The sequence below is a fragment of the Anticarsia gemmatalis genome, chromosome 8 (genome assembly GCF_050436995.1).
Source record: "Anticarsia gemmatalis isolate Benzon Research Colony breed Stoneville strain chromosome 8, ilAntGemm2 primary, whole genome shotgun sequence".
Taxonomy (NCBI): domain Eukaryota; kingdom Metazoa; phylum Arthropoda; class Insecta; order Lepidoptera; family Erebidae; genus Anticarsia; species Anticarsia gemmatalis.
The window spans coordinates 11,339,171-11,357,764 of NC_134752.1; the positions used below are offsets into that span (position 1 = coordinate 11,339,171).

Genomic DNA, 18,594 nt, shown 5'->3' on the forward strand with positions numbered 1-18,594 from the left:
TCCAAACCAGCGTGGTGCATTTAAGGTATAACCATAACCCTTACTTTTTTTCGGGAAGAGTCTTCAGGAGAATCTTGCACTGCAGTGCGACAGTAACTGGTTAAATTCTAATAATGATAGTAATGGAAAATTGTTTCATTTTGTTTGCTAGTACAAAGTAAGAATGGATGTTGATTTTCCTAATTATAATTTCATTCAAGAGCGCCATTACACGTCATCATCTATGGTGAAAGCGAGAATGAAATATGACCAAGTTATTTAGTTTAATTTAAATAATTATAATGTTCTTTATAAACATTGGAAAAGACGCTTACGTAATAGTGCAGTTTTATAGAAATAAGTTTGTATTATTCAAGCGGTATTAGCATAGATAATTTATTCATATAATAGTGTACGTTTGTGTCTCTAAACCACACTTCAATATCGTTTCGGACTCAAAGCTCGACTCTTCTAAGTCCAAGAAACAACATTTACAATAAATTTAAAAATATTACAAAAAATTGATACATGAGAACCCAATATTTTCCGTTATGTACACTTATACAATGCAAAGTCGGGTCTGGTTGTACTTTGTGTCCGTTGATTGTAAAAGTCTCCGCGACACAAGAGCAATTCTTAGTGCGCGAGTTGTCTTTTAAAGATAGTTAGAAAAAAGTACTTTGATAGACTCTTTAAAGTTTTCGAAATATCTGGAGTCTCGAGAGAAGTCATCTTAAAATTCATTGTTCCCTAATAAACCCATTTGTGCCATTATAAATCATGATGTTATTAGAGCACTGAGCAGTAATATTTAATGATAAATGCCACCGTATCAAGATGCACGGAAGTTTTCGAAGGAATTTATTCACCTTTCGATATTACTATTTACTGGTGTCGAGATAAGAATGAAACAGAATTGTGTCAAGTAGAGTCAAGTGAATGTTGAACTTTATCTATTGGAAGTAAATATGATGCGTTGACAGCTTGTCTGGCTTTTATTATTATCAATATTTTATTTATTTACTAGCTGACCCGCGCAACTTTGCTTGCGTCCAATAAGAGAGAATGGGTGAAATTTTTCCCCGTTTTTGTAACATTTTTTACTGGTACTCTGCTCCTTTTGGTCGTAGCGTGATGATTATAGCATATGTCCTTTCTCGGGTGTCAAAATATCTCCATACCAAATTTCATGCAAATTGGTTGAACTAAAAAGGGCAGGCCTTTGTTTGCTCAACAGTGGGACACAAAAGAGGGCTGAAAAATAGTATTTTTGCCCGCAACTCCATCCGCATGGATTATAGTTGTATCGGGTTGGTTATGTCACGGATGAAACCACGAGCTAAAGCTAGGTTTTTAGCCTATGTGTTGTTCTGTACATAGGCTTCAATACAGCCAAGTTTTGTTAAAATCTGTTCAGTAGTTTTAATGTGATTGAGTAACAAAAAGCTATTCACATACGTGAAAAAACGCATTTGTAATATGAGTATAGATTGTTTCAGCACTTTTGCCTGTCTCCTGTTCGTGTCAGGTTTCTAATGACAGTAGTAGTTTACAAGTCAGCCTGTTACTATGATGGTACAATTGTAATGAATTGCACATTAAAATACAGGAAAACGCATGAATATTGTGGTTACAAAATAGTATATAGTTTTTTGATCCATTGCTGTCCTATAGAGTTTCTTCAAGTATGAGACAGAAATTAAGATTAGGTCCTCAATCCATTACGGCCATGTTGCATTGAAGACTTATTCCGTCGAAAAAATACTCTTAAGTTTAATGTAGCTCTGTATAGCACTATATAGAAATACTGTCACTGTTTGACTTTAGTCAAAATCCTTTACATGATATCAATTGTTTGGATCATCGATGGCTTATTCAGCCACCTTCAGGTGACCGTTACTTGTTGTTGTACGCAAATATGCAACTAACTACCCATTGTACATTCTGTTTAGGAAACTGAACGACTAATTCAATCGGATTCCACGAACACCACACAAAGGGTTTAATAATAGCTTCACTGAACACATATCAATAAGAATTAAGTTACGATAGCTAACACTTTACGCTTGAGAAAATTACAATGAAAGGACACATTAGAGACAAAAGACCTTTTTTTGCAGAATCAGAAAAAGAATAAAAAGTAATATGAATGTAACAGGTCACGTTATCTCTAAGCGCGGGAGAAAAACGCAGGGGCCGAAACAGGTCAGTAAAGTCAGTAAAAGTCAGTATTTTTGGACTTGGTCAGTAAAAGTCAGTATTTTCGAAAATCGGTCAGTATTGTCAGTATTTTTTCAAATCAATTTATATTTTTGGTTTTCCTCTGCTGTTGGTCAATCTTACATTCTCGATTTGTCCCGTGATGGTATCTGAGGGCTGCTTTGGATACTCTGTGTATGTGGATGATCTACGTACACATATATTGAAGCATCACATGACCTCAAAAAATAGCATCTTTTTGAAATCAATATTTTTGGAGTGAAAACTTGTTTAGCGGCGTTACGCACTTTTATGGAATGGGTAAAAGCTTCTCAACTTGCAAAAAATTCTTAAGACCTCATCGTAAATTCCTTAGACCTGATTGAAAATTCGTAAGACCTCAACGAAAATTCGTAAGACCTCAACGAAAATTCGTAAAGGCGGGTACAGACTGCTGCAACGCAACATGCAATGCAACACGAAACGAGCATTGCATCAGTGTAGACGCGGGGCGCGCACAACGTGCGCACGAACCGCGCATGTACCTACTCACATCTGTTTCCGAGATGCGCGCGAACGGATCGCTCAGTCTGCAAAAGAACAGGCATTGTTCTCATTGTCTTGTTCCATGTTCGCGCGCGTCTAGCCGTACACACCACACAACCTGTCCACACTGACGCTCCGCGCATACCGCGCGCCTCTTTGTGTTCGGGGAAAAAACCGACAAATTTCGGGTCGCTACGCGCAAGAGTTGCAACAATCTGTTCGTGCGCGTAGTAGACGCGGTTCGTGCGCGCAAGGCGTCTACACTATGGGAATTCTGTTACTTTACATGATACATTGCAGCAATGTGGACGTCAAATTCTTGCATTGCATGTTGCATTACATGTTACATTGCACCAATGTGTACCCGGCTTAGGACCTCAACGAAAATTCGTAAGACGGGAAGTTTTTTAGAGTTTTTGGTATTTATTGGAGTTTAATAGAGTTTATTAGAATTTTTGGAGTTAATTGGCGTTTTTAGGGTTTATTTGAGTTTTTTGGAGTCTATTGGACATTTAACACAATAAAAAGGCGGTGCTGGTTGTCTATGGGGATGGTGGAGGCCAATAACTGAAAATAAGCGTTATATTTCACACCATTCACCCAAAAAACGGTTTGGAAATGGTCAGTATTTGGTCAGTATTTTTGAATTTTTGGTCAGTAAAATCAGTATTTTCGATCAGTGAACTTGTTTCGGCCCCTGAAAACGCAATTTTTCTATAATACTTAGCTGTTTTTATTCAACATGTGAACCTTCACGGCGTATAAATAAAGAACAATGGTATGAAAACGATCGATTTCAATGTGAAAACGATGATTGGCTAAACAATAAAAAATAAAGTGATGCTTGTACGTAGGCAACGGTTGACAATTTTTTATTACATACAATGATAGCAGGTTAGTTTCCGCACGACAGCACAAATTATAACGTATGAATAAATAATCAGGCAACATGAAAAGGGTTTATAGAACATGACCATTACTACAATCTATTATTTTGTCATTAGGCCTCACTAATTTTGTACTACAATATGTATTTTTATAGCGAAACTAGCTGACCCGCGCAACTTCGCTTGCGTCACATAAGAGAGAATGCGTCATAATTTTCCCCGTTTTTGTAACAGTTCTCGTTGCTACTCCGCTCCTGTTGGTCGTAGCGTGATGATATATAGCCCATAGCCTTCCTCAATTAATAGGCTATCTAACAAAGAATTTTTCAAATCGGATCAGTAGTTCCTGAGATTAGCGCGTTCAAACAAACAAACAAACTCTTCAGCTTTATAATATTAGTATAGATAGAACGACGTCCATGTTTTAGCCGCTCACTGTTGAGTTAAAGAGCGCAATGATTTGCTATCGACGTAGCTTCCTCATGTTTAGAAAGTAGCTATGAAATATTATATGCATCGTCCATACGTAGCCTTTCTATTTTCAATGTTAAGCGTAACAGCAGTTACTTGCAAGTTCACAAACATAAAGTTAAATATCATCATGTTTGTGCCGCTCATCAGGTTTTCCCTCAAGATAATACGGAATTCCTTTGGTAATATTCCAAGTATTAGGTGTTATAAAGTATGTAGGCAGGCGAGAATTTGTTCTTATATTTCTAGCTGTATTTGTTTGACCACATCAAATAGGTCTTGAAATATTTTACTATTGCAAATTGTACTCTGAACTCGCAGGTTTTTCAATACTGTAATTAATCTATTACAACGTCTCGATGCTGCCGATGACGTCCAACACTCAATTCAATATAATAGCTTTAGTATTGTATCTATACTAATATTATAAAGCTGAAAAGTTTGTTTGTTTGTTTTGAACGCGCTAATCTCAGGAACTACTGGTCCGATTTGAAAAATTATTTCAGTGTTCGATAGACCATTTATGGAGGAAGGCTATAGGCTATATATCATCACGCTACGACCAATAGGAGCAGAGTAGCAATAAAAAATGTTACAAAAACGGGGAAAATTTTGACCCATTCTCTTATGTGACGCAAGCGAAGTTGCGCGGGTCAGCTTAGATAATAAGTTTGTATTGTGAACATATTGTAACGTTTGTGTTTGTCCGCAGGCGGTGGAGGCGATTCTCGCTAACGTACCGGAATGGCATCCGACTCCGTTCACGGGCAAGAAAGGTCAGTAATTAAGAATAATAATGCATTTAGCCGTCCATTACTAATTGCGTAGATAATATATCTTACAACGATGCGACTTGTGAAAACTTTATAGTAAGGGCATGATCCTACTGCCCCTGGGTTATCAGCTAGTACCGTGGGCGCATTTCGTTGCGTATTACTTTTGTTTACGGCTCGCGTTGACCCGGGAGTCACCTTTATTACTACAGGATTGGTGTAGTAAACGTAATAGTTGCTTAAATAATATTTGTTAATGCTTAACTATGAATATTTCTGAAGAAAAGCTTCAAGAAGACTACTTAAAAATGTTATTGATTACCGAACGCTAGCAAGTCAAGACACTCATATTTTCGACAGACTCAAAATTGTAGTTGTCATACAACCGTTAACCAAGTCATTTATGCTAAAACTAAGCGTGTTTATGGTCCTACCCCAATATGGCAAAGTAACTCATATTGGGAACATTTTATTAGCGCAGTGCAAAGTCTGAGATCGTATAGACACAGTCGGCTGCTAAATTAATATAATCTGCTGGAATAATTGAAACTGACGTCATAGACAAAATGACGCACTCGTGAAGATGTAATGTGATCAAATGTTATGCAAGTACTTGCCTATTACACTGTTCATGTAGTCCAACAAGTATGCAAGGTTCACGACCGGCGAATGTACACGAAATACAGAATTTAGAACCTCAGCTACCCGTGGATTTATGTATGCAGCTAACGGTACCCTGGTTATTTTGGAAAGACAAACAATAGGATACTTACTACCAGTCAAATCAACTACTCTTTATGAAATGTTAAATACACATTTTAGTATAGAAATACGATGTAGTGAGTTTCGTATTTCCGTGGGTATTAGATGAGTGCCTAATAAAATGTTTCGGTCTTTAATAATTACAATTTAAACATTGCATTAGCCAGAGCATTTTAGATGAACTTATTACGAGTACAAGTTTAATAATATAATTTTTCGTTAACAGTCAACTACAACCAATTATTAAGTTAAATTAAGGTAAGTCATTCATGCTAGGGATCTATACTAAGTTGAAGACTATATACGTGTCACGACGTGTTTGGTTATCAGGGTGCAGTAATGATGAAGTCGACTGAAAATTATCTTGAAAATGTATTCTACGTCATATTTATTTTGTGAATGTGTCGTGAATTCGTGACTATTAGTGCTGACTTGTAGGATAGGAAAGGACATTTGAGTATGTACTAGTTATTTTTGATAACTGAAAAGTAAAACTAGTGATGTGATAATTCAGGGGCAGCGTTTGGTTTTGACTGTTTAGGCACTGAATTCTCTCGTCAAGATTGAGAACAGCTTGATTGCAAGTTATTTGAAGTTAGATATTAACGCAAAACGGTTGTCGAAGTCAATTTATCTGCATAATGCGAAGGTCATAATATAATATAATAACACCAATGGATTTCGGAATCATGTCCTCCAAATTGACAAATTCCGTCAACAAATGATAAAACAAAGGTCAATTGAATTGATTTAGCGATCATTACCCGTTTAAATATAAACAGAGACAGGTACACAAGTTATGGCGTCGAACAGCTTTTGAGAAGTCTTACAAATATTTACGTTTCAAGAAAAATTAAACAAATTTCTAAGTTTGAACAAAGTACTTTGTCTTATCTTATTGACCTTTAATGTCCCACTGCTGGGCAAGGGTCTCCTCCCGTAATGAGCGAGGGGTTAGGTCTTAAGTCCACCACTTTGCATACCTTCAAGAACTATTCTAAAGAACTCTCAGGCGTGCAAGGTTGCATCACGATTTCCTTCACCGTTGGAACAAGTGATCATTATTTGTAATCCCACAAAACTGCGAAAAGTGGTGTGAAATGGTGTGTTCCTCGGGTTTGAATCTGACACCACTTTCGTATCAGCTTATACCAGTCGGCTATCACTGAGTGCCACTCTATAAAGAGTTGACGCATAATGTCCCTTTGTTCCCGTCAACTTTATACACAAACTAATCTAATATTCTGATGTCATGCAAGTGAATATTCCGCAGTTGGTTCTCGATCGAAATACTTGGTACTGCGCATGCGCGTGCGCTCCTTAACGGTCATCACTCATACGACGCAGATTGTATTTGAATACAGGATGTTACGAAGGAAATGCCCTCTCGATTCAATTGTTTGCTCTTACTAAAGGTGTTTATTTTATTAGGTATATTTAAGACCTCTTACTTCTACGTCAGGATCGAAACCTGTTAAGTATCCAAAATATCTGAACACAAAAAGCCTTTACCGATTGAATTGAAATTGGGTATTTCTGATTTGAGCTAGATCAACATAATATTTCAGAATAGTATCTAAAAGTCGTCCTTAGGCTTTCTTTTATTCATTTATATCTTCACTGTGCTAAAGACGGATATAATTTTCTTACGGTAACCTTTTTATTGTTAGTCTACAGATTAGCAAATATATGTGTTATACCCATATCCATGACTACCATGACCTACCAAACTATGACTCACTATACCCAACTCATTGATTATTGAGATATTTATAAATAACTATACTACGCAACAAAAATAATAAATTTATACATAAGTGACATGCAAATTTACCTCATCTTCCGTCTAAACAATAAACACCTAATAAGACGAAAATATATATTTTTTAGATAATTATAACCATCGGAAACACATATTTGTAGTTGTTACACGCGCAATTACGATTTCTTTTCTAGGTTTAATTATAAATCTTTGTAATAGTAAAAAGGATTTTAATTCTTACTGGCCATTATTATAATCGTCGGATGCAGGAGGTTTTAAGACGCGATTATCTTTTAGTGTAGACATTAATTCTCACTTGCTATAACGGTGGAAGAAAACGTACTTAGAAAACTGTTTTGAAACTTTTAAAGCTGAAAGTCTTTGAAAGCTTCTACCACAAAGCGACACCCGGTGTGGCTATTGTCAATGTTTAAAAAAAATATTGTAGTGTATTTTCGTTTGTACCTCATTATTTCTCATGTGTTTCATTCAAAAAGCTGATCATAACCCTCAACGCGACAATAAATCCAAGCATTTCTTTTAACGGGGGGAAAGATCCCTTCGGATGCCCAACTTTCTTAAGGGAGAAATGTTGGGTTATCTGGTGTATTTCCACTAAAAAACCACCCCTTTAGCCAACCATTTGGTGTGGAAAGTCTCGGACACCTGATAAACTCTGCACTACAAATAAAGTAGAAGTAAAACAACGTATCATTATCATGTTGATTGCGGGTACTTGATACCTCTTTGAAACATATCAATTGATTTGACAAACGACCTCATCTACAATGATCTATTCAGTCGGCTATCATCAATTAGACGTGTATTATTTACCGAGTGAATCTCGTGGCACAGATACAACATTGTTCTCTATCTCTATCGCTTAGTGCCATCTCTGGCGGCCGCTTTGATGCTGTTTCATGTAATCATTTAAAGTTATTTCATTGGATTGAGGTCTTGTTATGAATTTGTTATACATATGCTCTTTATTACAATATATTTATTTTAGTTGATAATTCAGTGCTATAACTAAAGCTTAACCCTCTTATTCATAATAATATAATAATATGAAGTTATAAAAGGCTTATAAAGAGTTTTGTTTCTTTCACTCCTTAGCGATATTAAAAAGAGAAAACATATTTTTGTAGTGTTTTTAAATAGGTTTATAGTGTGTTTATGAATAAGAGGGTAAGTGTATACTGGCTATATAATTGAATTGTAAAGTCTAAACTTAAAGCTTATACGAATAGTATTTCTTTCCGCGATTTCGTGCCGTGCAGCTAGATTTTCCGAGATGAAAACAGCTTATAAACTATCCATGTCACATTTCATCAAATTGAGTAGCCTGTAAAAGTAACAAACATACACACATTCGCATTTTGAATATCAGTAGGAAGTAGGAAATTATAAGTAATTATACTTATCACTTTTATCACTGTCATAGGTATATTTATTTCGGTTGTAATTCAAAGAATTGACAAGAAACACCGTTTTGAAACTCATTCTGTCGCGTACAATTTAATCCTAACAGGAAAAATGTATGGAAAAAGGAACAGCCGTTATTTGCACCATAACAAACATTTGCTATCGGCTTCAACAGACTTCCGATGTTGATAACAGTGCATAATTAAATGTATGCTTTGTTTTTCAAGTTATTAGGGTAGAAAATATCACGGCCTATGGAGAGATTAATAATATTGAAGATACCTGAATTGCTAACTTTCTTTTATTTGTTTTAATTATAAACACAGTATTAAAATGTTTTCGATAAATGTTCACATAAACCAGGACTCTATCAAAGCCAATACTGAAGACTGTAATATCGGTGTTTGACTAAGAATTGAACTTGAAAATTCTAATTAAAATTAACAACTAGGTCCAAAAAAATGTGTAAGAATGTTATAATTCTGAATTTATTATATTTACCCAAAAACACATTACAAAAGTTTTTCAAAATGCTTTTGTTGTATTTTTAACAAAACAAACCACAGGAAAACCGGTTGGTAGTGTATTTGACATTGTACTTCCGAGTAAAAGTTTACTTGGCTTCCTCGTTCCTCCGAGCTGGTGTTATCCTTGCAGAGCGAGGTACTCCGATAACATAACATACTCGTAATAATATCAAACCTCAACATTGTATGCTAATTTCACATACAAACCTACTTTTAGTTTATTTTTAAACATGTGGAGGTTAATTAGTGAATTTTGTAGCCTTTAATTTATCTTTTTAGACTTTTTAGATATAAATATACAGCGTTTTCGTGGCAAAGAAGAACTTGTTTAGATTAAATTAGTTATTATTTTGTGGTTAAAACATGGAGGTTTTATTTTCGTCCCATTGACTGTCGTAAAATAAGTGACATAATCAGATGTCTACATTTTTAGCCAAATTTGATAATTGTTATGTGTGACCTGTGTGACCTTAGATAACTTAAACGCGTTAAAAATACATATCGATTAATCGGAATTATAGTTATATTACTCACAATTTATTTTGCTTGCGAATGGTTTTTCCCAATTGTGATATTCATTATGTGATAGGCCATGTATTGTGTCATCATATTATCTGCGATGTTAGTTTCCCTAGCCTTATTATAGTCAAAAGTTGAGCCCAAAACAAGATGGGAGACTGTAGTGATAAAAGACATGAATGAGTGTGAGGTTTTCGAAAATGATGTCCAGGATAGAGCGAAGCGGGGGAAAAAGATTAATAAGGCTGACCCCACTACCATATGGGAGTCATAGCATGGAAGAAAGCGAGAGAGATTCTAGACAAAAACTTGTCCAATTACAGCTTTATAACATTTCAATGTTTAAATGCCTCCAACAATATTTTACGTGAAAATATACACAATATTTATTGTACACCTAAAGAATTATCGTATTTCTGTGTACTGTTATACAATTAATTTCTTATCGCTGTATCGATGTATATAATTGAATATTTGCTATTTTACGACCGAAGGGTGGTGTAACAATTAGCCTGTTGCCTACCGTACGATAAGACTTGTGTTAATTCGCTTTGTACGTACATTTAGGTCAACATCGTAAAAATCGATCCGTTTCAATCGATTTGCATGACGCTAAGCCATGAAATAGCTGTATGTAAGAATTGTTGGATATAGAAAATACTGTACTTAATTAAGTATTTTTTAATTACTATGATGTTTTTACACGTTGAATTTTGTTTGATTTAAACGAAAGGAAATTAATAAAACTTTTTTTATATTAAAGTGTTTATTACAAATGACAACTTTAGTTCTTAATTTGACATAACGGAAATGTGTTTAAAGGTTGCTGAGCTAGAAACGATAAGCGATATGAATTAAACAATAATATCGTCATGGCAACAACGTTTGTTATCGCTAGGCTCACGAGTTTCATGGTAAAGGAAATGTCGCCAGACTAACATCATCCGGTAGCCCGTATCTCGTGCGAAACTAAACGAACCCGCGTATTTTTTTCAATATACAGACAAAGCAAAGATTTCAGAAACATGTACTATTTTTAAGTGGGTAAATTCTTTATGTTTGCTCAAGGCCTAGGCCTTGAGCAAACCCCTAGTTTAGGAGGTGATCCTTGCCCAGCAGTGGGACAGTTATGGGTTAAAAAAGATCTTTATGCTTATTGCATGCACGTAGTTATGATTATGAAAGTCGGTCTGTTCGTGATGTAGAGCAGAAGAGTCTTTAGTAAAGAACATACAACAAATCAGTTACGGTCTTATTATATTTTGGTGTCCAGCGGCAGCAAAACGTGCGTTGAACTTAATGTTTGACTTTTATAATACCGCAAAATAAATAAGGGATTCTGCCCTGCGCACTGGCAGCTCTCTACACCGTAGTTTTTAACAACCATTTGTTTTGCTTGTACAGAGGAGAAGTCAGAGCCGGAGGACAGTGGTCGGCTGAGATGCGAGACGTTCGACATCGAGCGCGTGCTGCAGCACGGCGCACACCTCATGGGCTCCGAGGGGAACGAGTACGACCTCGACGAGGAGGCACTCAACGCCAACGGTAAATATCTTGCATGTATTTGTGTTGATCACACAGCAATAGACACTATAAACTACACTATAAACCTATTTTAGTTAAAAAGCTACTATAATATGTTTTCTCTTTTTCATTTCGCCTAAGGAGTGAAAGAAACAAAACACTTTATAAGCCTTTCATAACCTCATATATTTTTATGAATTAGGGGGTATCAATCTATGCTCGTTAAATAAGTATCATAGGCAGAGGAGAAGAGTATTGTTAGACCGCTGATATGCATACTTTCTAACGACGACAGATTTATTTCAGTTACGTTAGTTAGTTTAGTGGTTCTGGAAAGGAATAAAATTGTTGGTTATCATGGGATTGACATATGTATTTAAAAAAAAATCTTGCAGTTGGACGGTACATATGGGGTCTACGTAACTGACGTTGACCTAGCATTTTATAGGTATTGCCTTACACACGAACACAAAATGGCTGTACTTACATACACGCTGACAGTGCGAAAACGATACACTTAGCACTAAAAGCAAACGGTAATTTAATACTAAATATGAATTACACCACTTGAGTTACATTACCTAAATACTTACTACGTCAGATGACTTATAAAATACGTAACTGTACTAAAATATAAATGTTAGGTAGGTAGTTATCACAAACACTTAAGAAGTAATGTTTTTACGCTTACACGTATCAAATTTATAATATTCAATCATGCCTATTCCGTTTATTATAGTGACGTCAGTGGAAGGAAAATAACTGACTTTATTCAAGACGTTTAATACGAATGAGTTATTTTTATATTATTATGATGAGAGAATGGATTTCTTTTTAAATAGAGTACATTTTCGAATAGATTTTATTGACATAGAAAGAATTTCCTCCGGGAATGACGTCTGTTTCTTTACGAGTAATTGAGTTGAAGATGTCGGGATGCAATATGTGTGTCACGGGCTGATCTCGTACCCAATCTTAAAATGCGATCTTTCGCTTGCTGCTAGCACCAGTAGGAATCTTCTATTAAGGTAGTAGCATAATCAACCCAGGAACCGCAGCTTTTTGCACAGAAGATGCGAAGAGCTTTTTGAAGAGGACTTTTTTAGTTCCGAAACAAGTATAAAAATGAAACACACGCTATCTTCAGCTGCGTAGATGACATTTTTTTCAACTAAATAGTGACGTTACATCTGCGCAATTGTTCTTATTATTCCTTTTATTCCTATTATTGCCTATCTTCAAGCTGGTTAAGATAGATGTCCATTTTAGTATGTACATTTTGAGAAGGCATTTCTAATTTCTGACTTTGATTTGACTGCCTCCGTGGCGCAGTGGTTTAGGTCGCCACGCCGATACCACTGCAACGGGAGGTCGTGGGTTCGATTCCCACACGGGACAATTATTTGTGCGATCCACAAATAATTGTTTCGGGTCTGGTTGTGCTTTGTGTCCGTTGTTTGTATGTTTGTAAAAGTCCCCGCGACACAAGAGCAATTCTTAGTGCGGGAGTTGTCTTTTAAAAAAAGAAAAAAAGAAAAAGAAATTTCGTATATTCTTGTTGTAGATTCAAAAGAGCGTCTAGCAAAACAACGTCAGCAGTTGAACGCGCGGCTCGGGCTGGACGTGGCCGCGAACCTCGGCGTCGATCTCACCTCCATGTACACCAATGAGGACCTGTGCCCCGTCAAACCTACCATTAATAAGACTGAACCGGTCAGGGTGAGTCACTTAATGAACGTTACAGATTTCACCCGATTGAAGACATTAGTTAACGTTTGGGATAACTTAAGAATAAGTCACAGTTCTGTATATTCCTTGCGGATGTGTACGGATTAGTGGTACGCCCACTTTACGGTCCCCCACGATTTATTATTTTCCCATAATAAACAAGACAAAATTAAGTGATACTTAATATATCTTAGGTTGAATAAAGAACATCGTGTCTTTAGGGTACTAAAGTTACAGTAATTAATAATGTTAACGCTACCGCTAGATTAAAACAAAACCATTGAAACCAAAATATCCATACGCTTAGTTTTAAAAGTTACTGTTTGACGAAAAATTTAATGGACAGATTTCAAAAATATTTAGTAAACACTACACTTATAGTTTATAACTTGGATCAACACGTAGGATATTTTTTACCCCGGTAAATCTTTTCACGCGGTCATAATCGCGGGCAAAAGCTAGTAAAATATACATGTAACTAATGAGTATTTTATGCTCTACACAGAGGCCGGTACAAGAAATAGTAATAACCTCAAAACCGCTAAGCTCGCGGGAGATGAACTTAGCCAAGCGGAAGGCTCGCCTGGCGTTCAGCAAGCAGAAGTCGCGCGACTGCAGCGAAGACGGCCCCTCGGCGCCCCCCACGCCCACCACACCAGTCGAACCTGATAGAAAGAAGATCAAGCTCGAACTGCCTGAGGAGTTCACCTGTGAGTGTCTTATCACACTTTATTGTTTATTTATGAGATGTAAAACCAAGAGCATATATCACCATTCAAATCATTATGTATTACTGGTTGACCCGCGCAACTTCGCTTGCGTCCAATAAGAGAGCATGGGTAAAATCTTTCCCCGTTTTTGTAACATTAATTACTGGTACTCTGCTCCTTTTGGTCGTAGCGTGATGATATATAGCCTATGTCCTTTCTCGGGTATCAAAATATCTCCATACAAAATTTCATGCGAATTGGTTCAGTAGTTTAGGCGTGATTAAGTAGGTAGACAGACAGAGTTACTTTCGCATTTATAATATTAGTATGGATTAAATCTGTCTACTTAAAAATTTGATGCATACTTGATCTTAAAATAAGGTAAGTTGTATGTTGGTAAAAGCGAATTTAATAACTATGATATAAAATTTACACATTAGGATATTATGCCTTACATGCACAAATAATAAACTAATGAAAAATAACAATCTCCACCAAACCTATGATTTCATTGAATATGTGGAGACACCTCTATCAAATAGATACATTTGATTATTCGTCCGATTCCGTCCGACATTGTTTTAAACAGGAATATTCGTGTTTGCGTATTCATTATACTTTCTAATTTACTTTCATAGCCATTCCAGAAACAGAACAACTTAGGTATAAATTTATCATAAAGTGTATTTTCAAAATAACTTAGTATTTCCCATATCCGCTAATTGACTGTATCATTCTTATTCCGTGAATAATATTTTAGTAATTTCCGCAAGTTAATGTTATGTTTACAAAACGATTTCTTATCAAATTGATAATTACATAAGTAGGTATTTACTGCAAGGATTTGTTTACCAATTTCAGCTTATCTTCAGATCCTTTAAGTGATATGCTAAATACAAATTGCATTTCTCCTTGGTACCTTGGTAAAAAAAAAAAAAAAAAAAAGACAACTCCCGCACTAAGAATTGCTCTTGTGTCGCGGGGACTTTTACAAACATACAAACAACGGACACAAAGCACAACCAGACCCGAAGCAATTATTTGTGGATCGCACAAATAATTGCTCCGTGTGGGAATCGAACCCACGACCTCCCGTTGCAGTGGTATCGGCGTGGCGACCTAAACCACTGCGCCACGGAGGCAGTCTATTTTCTTAATAACTGCATAAATAATGAGTCACACCAGCACATCAAAATATGACTATTAAACATACTGCATTTAATTTGTGTACTTATGCTGATAATAATAGTTTTTGTTTTATCAAAATCGGATCAAAATTACCGAAGTTACAGCGTTATAAAGTTTCACTGCTTTTTTAAATTTGCGTTGCTTCGCGCGCTATGCGCTGACGTCACGACGCTACAGACACGCTTGTTCGACTGCGGGTGATGCGGAGTTTTGATTTGAAAAGTGATTTGCATTTAATATTTAAAGAGTCTGAGTATGTGTATGTGTTATAAATTTAATCATCGTGTTTTTTGTAAAATAAGATATCCTCGATCTCGATCGCCACGCACACAATCATCAACTAGACCCAGGTAAAGAAAGTTGAACTCGTATACTAGTAATAATATTTTTGTGTGTAGTTAACAATAAAATTGAAAGTTTGTTAGAACTGGCATTACAAATAATGAGTGTTACGTACCTACCAAGTGTAAATTTGGAAAACATAGTTTTAAAATAATATTATAAAAAAAAAGTTGTCACCCCTGCCTCTGACTTTAGTCAGGTTGATGGCTATCATATGAACGCATGAATCTACTCTGTAGGTAGGTAGTCTTATAACTCTTATATGATTGGGTGTGTAATGAGAACTTTTAAACTAACATTTTAATTTTGATATTATTAGATTTAATAAACATGGGTTCTTTTTTCAAAACAAAAAACCAACGCCAACTCAACCGCCGCGCTCGGCTCGCCGCCGCCTATGAGGTCATTGAACTGCTTATTAAATAGTATCAACTGTTAGGTAGAAGTTCATTGCTAGGTATGTATGAACATGATATGGCATCTTCATCTTGAGGAAGTGTTCAAAAGGCAATAAACTTCTATTTAACATTTGCGCTTGACAGTATCAGAACCGGGCTTTAAGTTTTAGATTAGGTGTCTTTTGCAAAAATATAAAACAGTTTACATGGTACAGAAAAAAACAATTTTTAGGGTGTTTTTTCACTGGAGTTAGTACACATAGGAACAATACAATATTTTCTAACCATTTTGTTTGTCCCCTATAAGCAAAACAAATTATTTAAAGCAAAACCGCGAGAGCACAACGAGCCTATGTAGGTATCGGCAAGTACTGACGAAATAGCAGTGTCGTGAGATGACGTCACACGTCCGTGCGGCCGCTTCGCCGGAGTTTGGCGCGAAGGCCATACTTTGACGTTTAATATCTCGGTCATTTTTGAAGATACGAAAAAAATAAAAACAGATTTTTTATCCTTGAAGTACCTAGTTTTTAAATATACTCATAACAAAAATCATTGGTGTGACTCATTATGTTTAATGACTTATTGTCGTGTAAAAATTTTCTGAAAACATTATATTTCATAATAAAATACAGCAAACTGATCAAACGCGATCGTATTTAATATTTAATGACTATTTCATAAATCCCAAATTTCACAGAATATCTATTTATAATAGGGACAATTTCGTTCTATTTTTAGTTAAACACAATAACGGTTTCAACGATTCACTGTTGGCAGCTATAAATAACAGCATACATTCGAAATTATGTTGAATTGCCCAAATTATAGTATAATTATGTTAAAAAATATATCATGAAATACGCATACATTTTACGCTTCGGTGACATGATACTAAAAATAGATATTTAATTGACAATCATAGATACGAATGTTTAAAAAATATTTCCTATTTTTAGAATAGATTACAGAAATTTCTCTAACCGAAAAAAATACCACGAAGTAATTAGCCCCCTTTACACACACAATCTATCGCGCATAAAACAACAATCGCGCGTGAAAGGGGAAAGGAAAGACCACGCGCCGCGCTCATCTGTCAAGCCCGCGAAGAAAATCGCGAGTGAAGACCGCGCTGCTTTCCCGCGCGTAATCCTGTACGCTCCTAAGAACGTGCGATAGAGTGTGTGTGTAACTGCGGCTAATGAATAATCACGATTTCAGTGCATTTGTACTTGAACGACTAATTGAAAATGACACTCTAATTTGTTCGGTGCTAATTGAAGATACATCGTCCGGTCACTTACGAGACGAATAGCAAAAGTACTCTATGTATCTGTTGTCAAATGCACCCAGACTGAAGTATGACGACCGATACGTCTTCGGTTACATACAAAACGATAACTGATAACGTTTCATCTGAACCATTTACTTGGATTGTATATCATTAATGTCACTGACTGATTAATTAATGATTTTTAGTTACCTTTAAATCAGCTGAATATTTCAAAGCTAGGATTATAGTTATCAATCGTTGTACGTGGTTAGAACAGAAAAGATTTGTACATGCTGAAATTAGGATATAATTAGATAACAGAAATAATAGGATTAATGACCTTTGTTTTATATTTCATTCTTATAGCAGAACACTTGTTGTACTCGAAGGTCTTTGAAATACTAGCGTTTCGCCGTTTACAGTGTAGTCCCATGTCATATAATCCCATGCCATATAATACGGTTATCTCAATTAATATTACTGGGGATATGTCCGATTTTTTAAATTACTCAATGACAATACAATGTGATATTAGAAATGGCTGTATTATTCTTCGAAGTTCTAAAGTCATAGTGTGATCAGTTTCTATACAGCGAGTCCTTATTAGGTAGGTATTTAGTCTGGCTGTATCAAAAATAGCTTTGTAGGAAAGTGATCTATTTTTACATAAACCATTGCCAGTGTCCTTTGAATATCATTGTAGGGAGCATAAAAAATTGGCACCGTCGCTACTGTATTAGTCTTAGCGTAGATAAAAATATTTTTATTAGTCTAGCAATGACTTGCAAGTTTGGTATACACTATACATATAATAAGGAACCATTCGTTTTTCTTTGATTGTATTGATAAAAAAGATTATTTGAAATTCAAGTGAAGTACCTGGGTAAAGATTTATTGCCTAAAGAAATTTTCTGCAGTAGCAAAAGCCATAAAATAAGGCAGGTTTAGGGCCACCGCGCCCAAAAAATTGTTTATAGGACCAACATTACTTTCTAAATCTTGAAGGTGTGTACACCGAGCGTAACATCAAATATTTCTAGAACGTTCCACTTGCAAACAAGTAACGGGAGTGGCCAATTAAGTAATGGAAAAGCTCACTTGTACCATAATTAGTAGCACCACGCCTTTGATCATAAATATATAGCTGTTTGTTTTGTAAGACAAATGATATTGCGTGTGCCAAGTTTATTGGGCTATTAGTGCACGCCTGAAGCTCGTCGCTCGCGTGCAACCTAATGTAAATATTATCATGTTGTTCGCACTTTTCACAACCATTTTTACTAATACTGTTTCAAAATATTGAATCGAAATTTGTTAGAAAATTTATGTTGGATTTAAAAACTATTATTTGAATATTTGACTGCCTCCGTGACTGCATCGAAAGGCTTCGATTCCCACACGGAACAAGCATTTGTGCGATCCAAAAATAGTCCTTGTTTGTATGTTTGATGGTATAAGTCCCCGCGACACAATAGCAAATCTTAGTGCGGGAGTTGTCGATTTGGAAATTTAAAAAAAACTATATTATTTTATTAAATGGATGATATTTAAATATTGCAACCTTCAAAGAATTACAGTTTT

The 18,594-nt window shown here is 35.7% G+C and overlaps 1 protein-coding gene across 3 annotated transcripts in view; it reads left to right on the forward strand.

Moving 5' to 3' along the window:
- The window catches only part of Hel89B (histone acetyltransferase 1), a 60,432-nt gene that overhangs the window by 19,886 nt on the left and 21,952 nt on the right, over positions 1–18,594 (forward strand). For all 3 annotated transcript variants that reach the window (XR_012959593.1, XR_012959594.1, XM_076117750.1), the window contains exons 4-7: positions 4,795–4,858; positions 11,255–11,395; positions 12,939–13,093; positions 13,608–13,812. Coding sequence is in view for 1 of the 3 variants with exons in the window: in XM_076117750.1 (XP_075973865.1) it covers positions 4,795–4,858; positions 11,255–11,395; positions 12,939–13,093; positions 13,608–13,812 (565 nt within the window). In the remaining 2 variants the exon portion in view is untranslated. The remainder of the gene's footprint in view (positions 1–4,794; positions 4,859–11,254; positions 11,396–12,938; positions 13,094–13,607; positions 13,813–18,594) is intronic.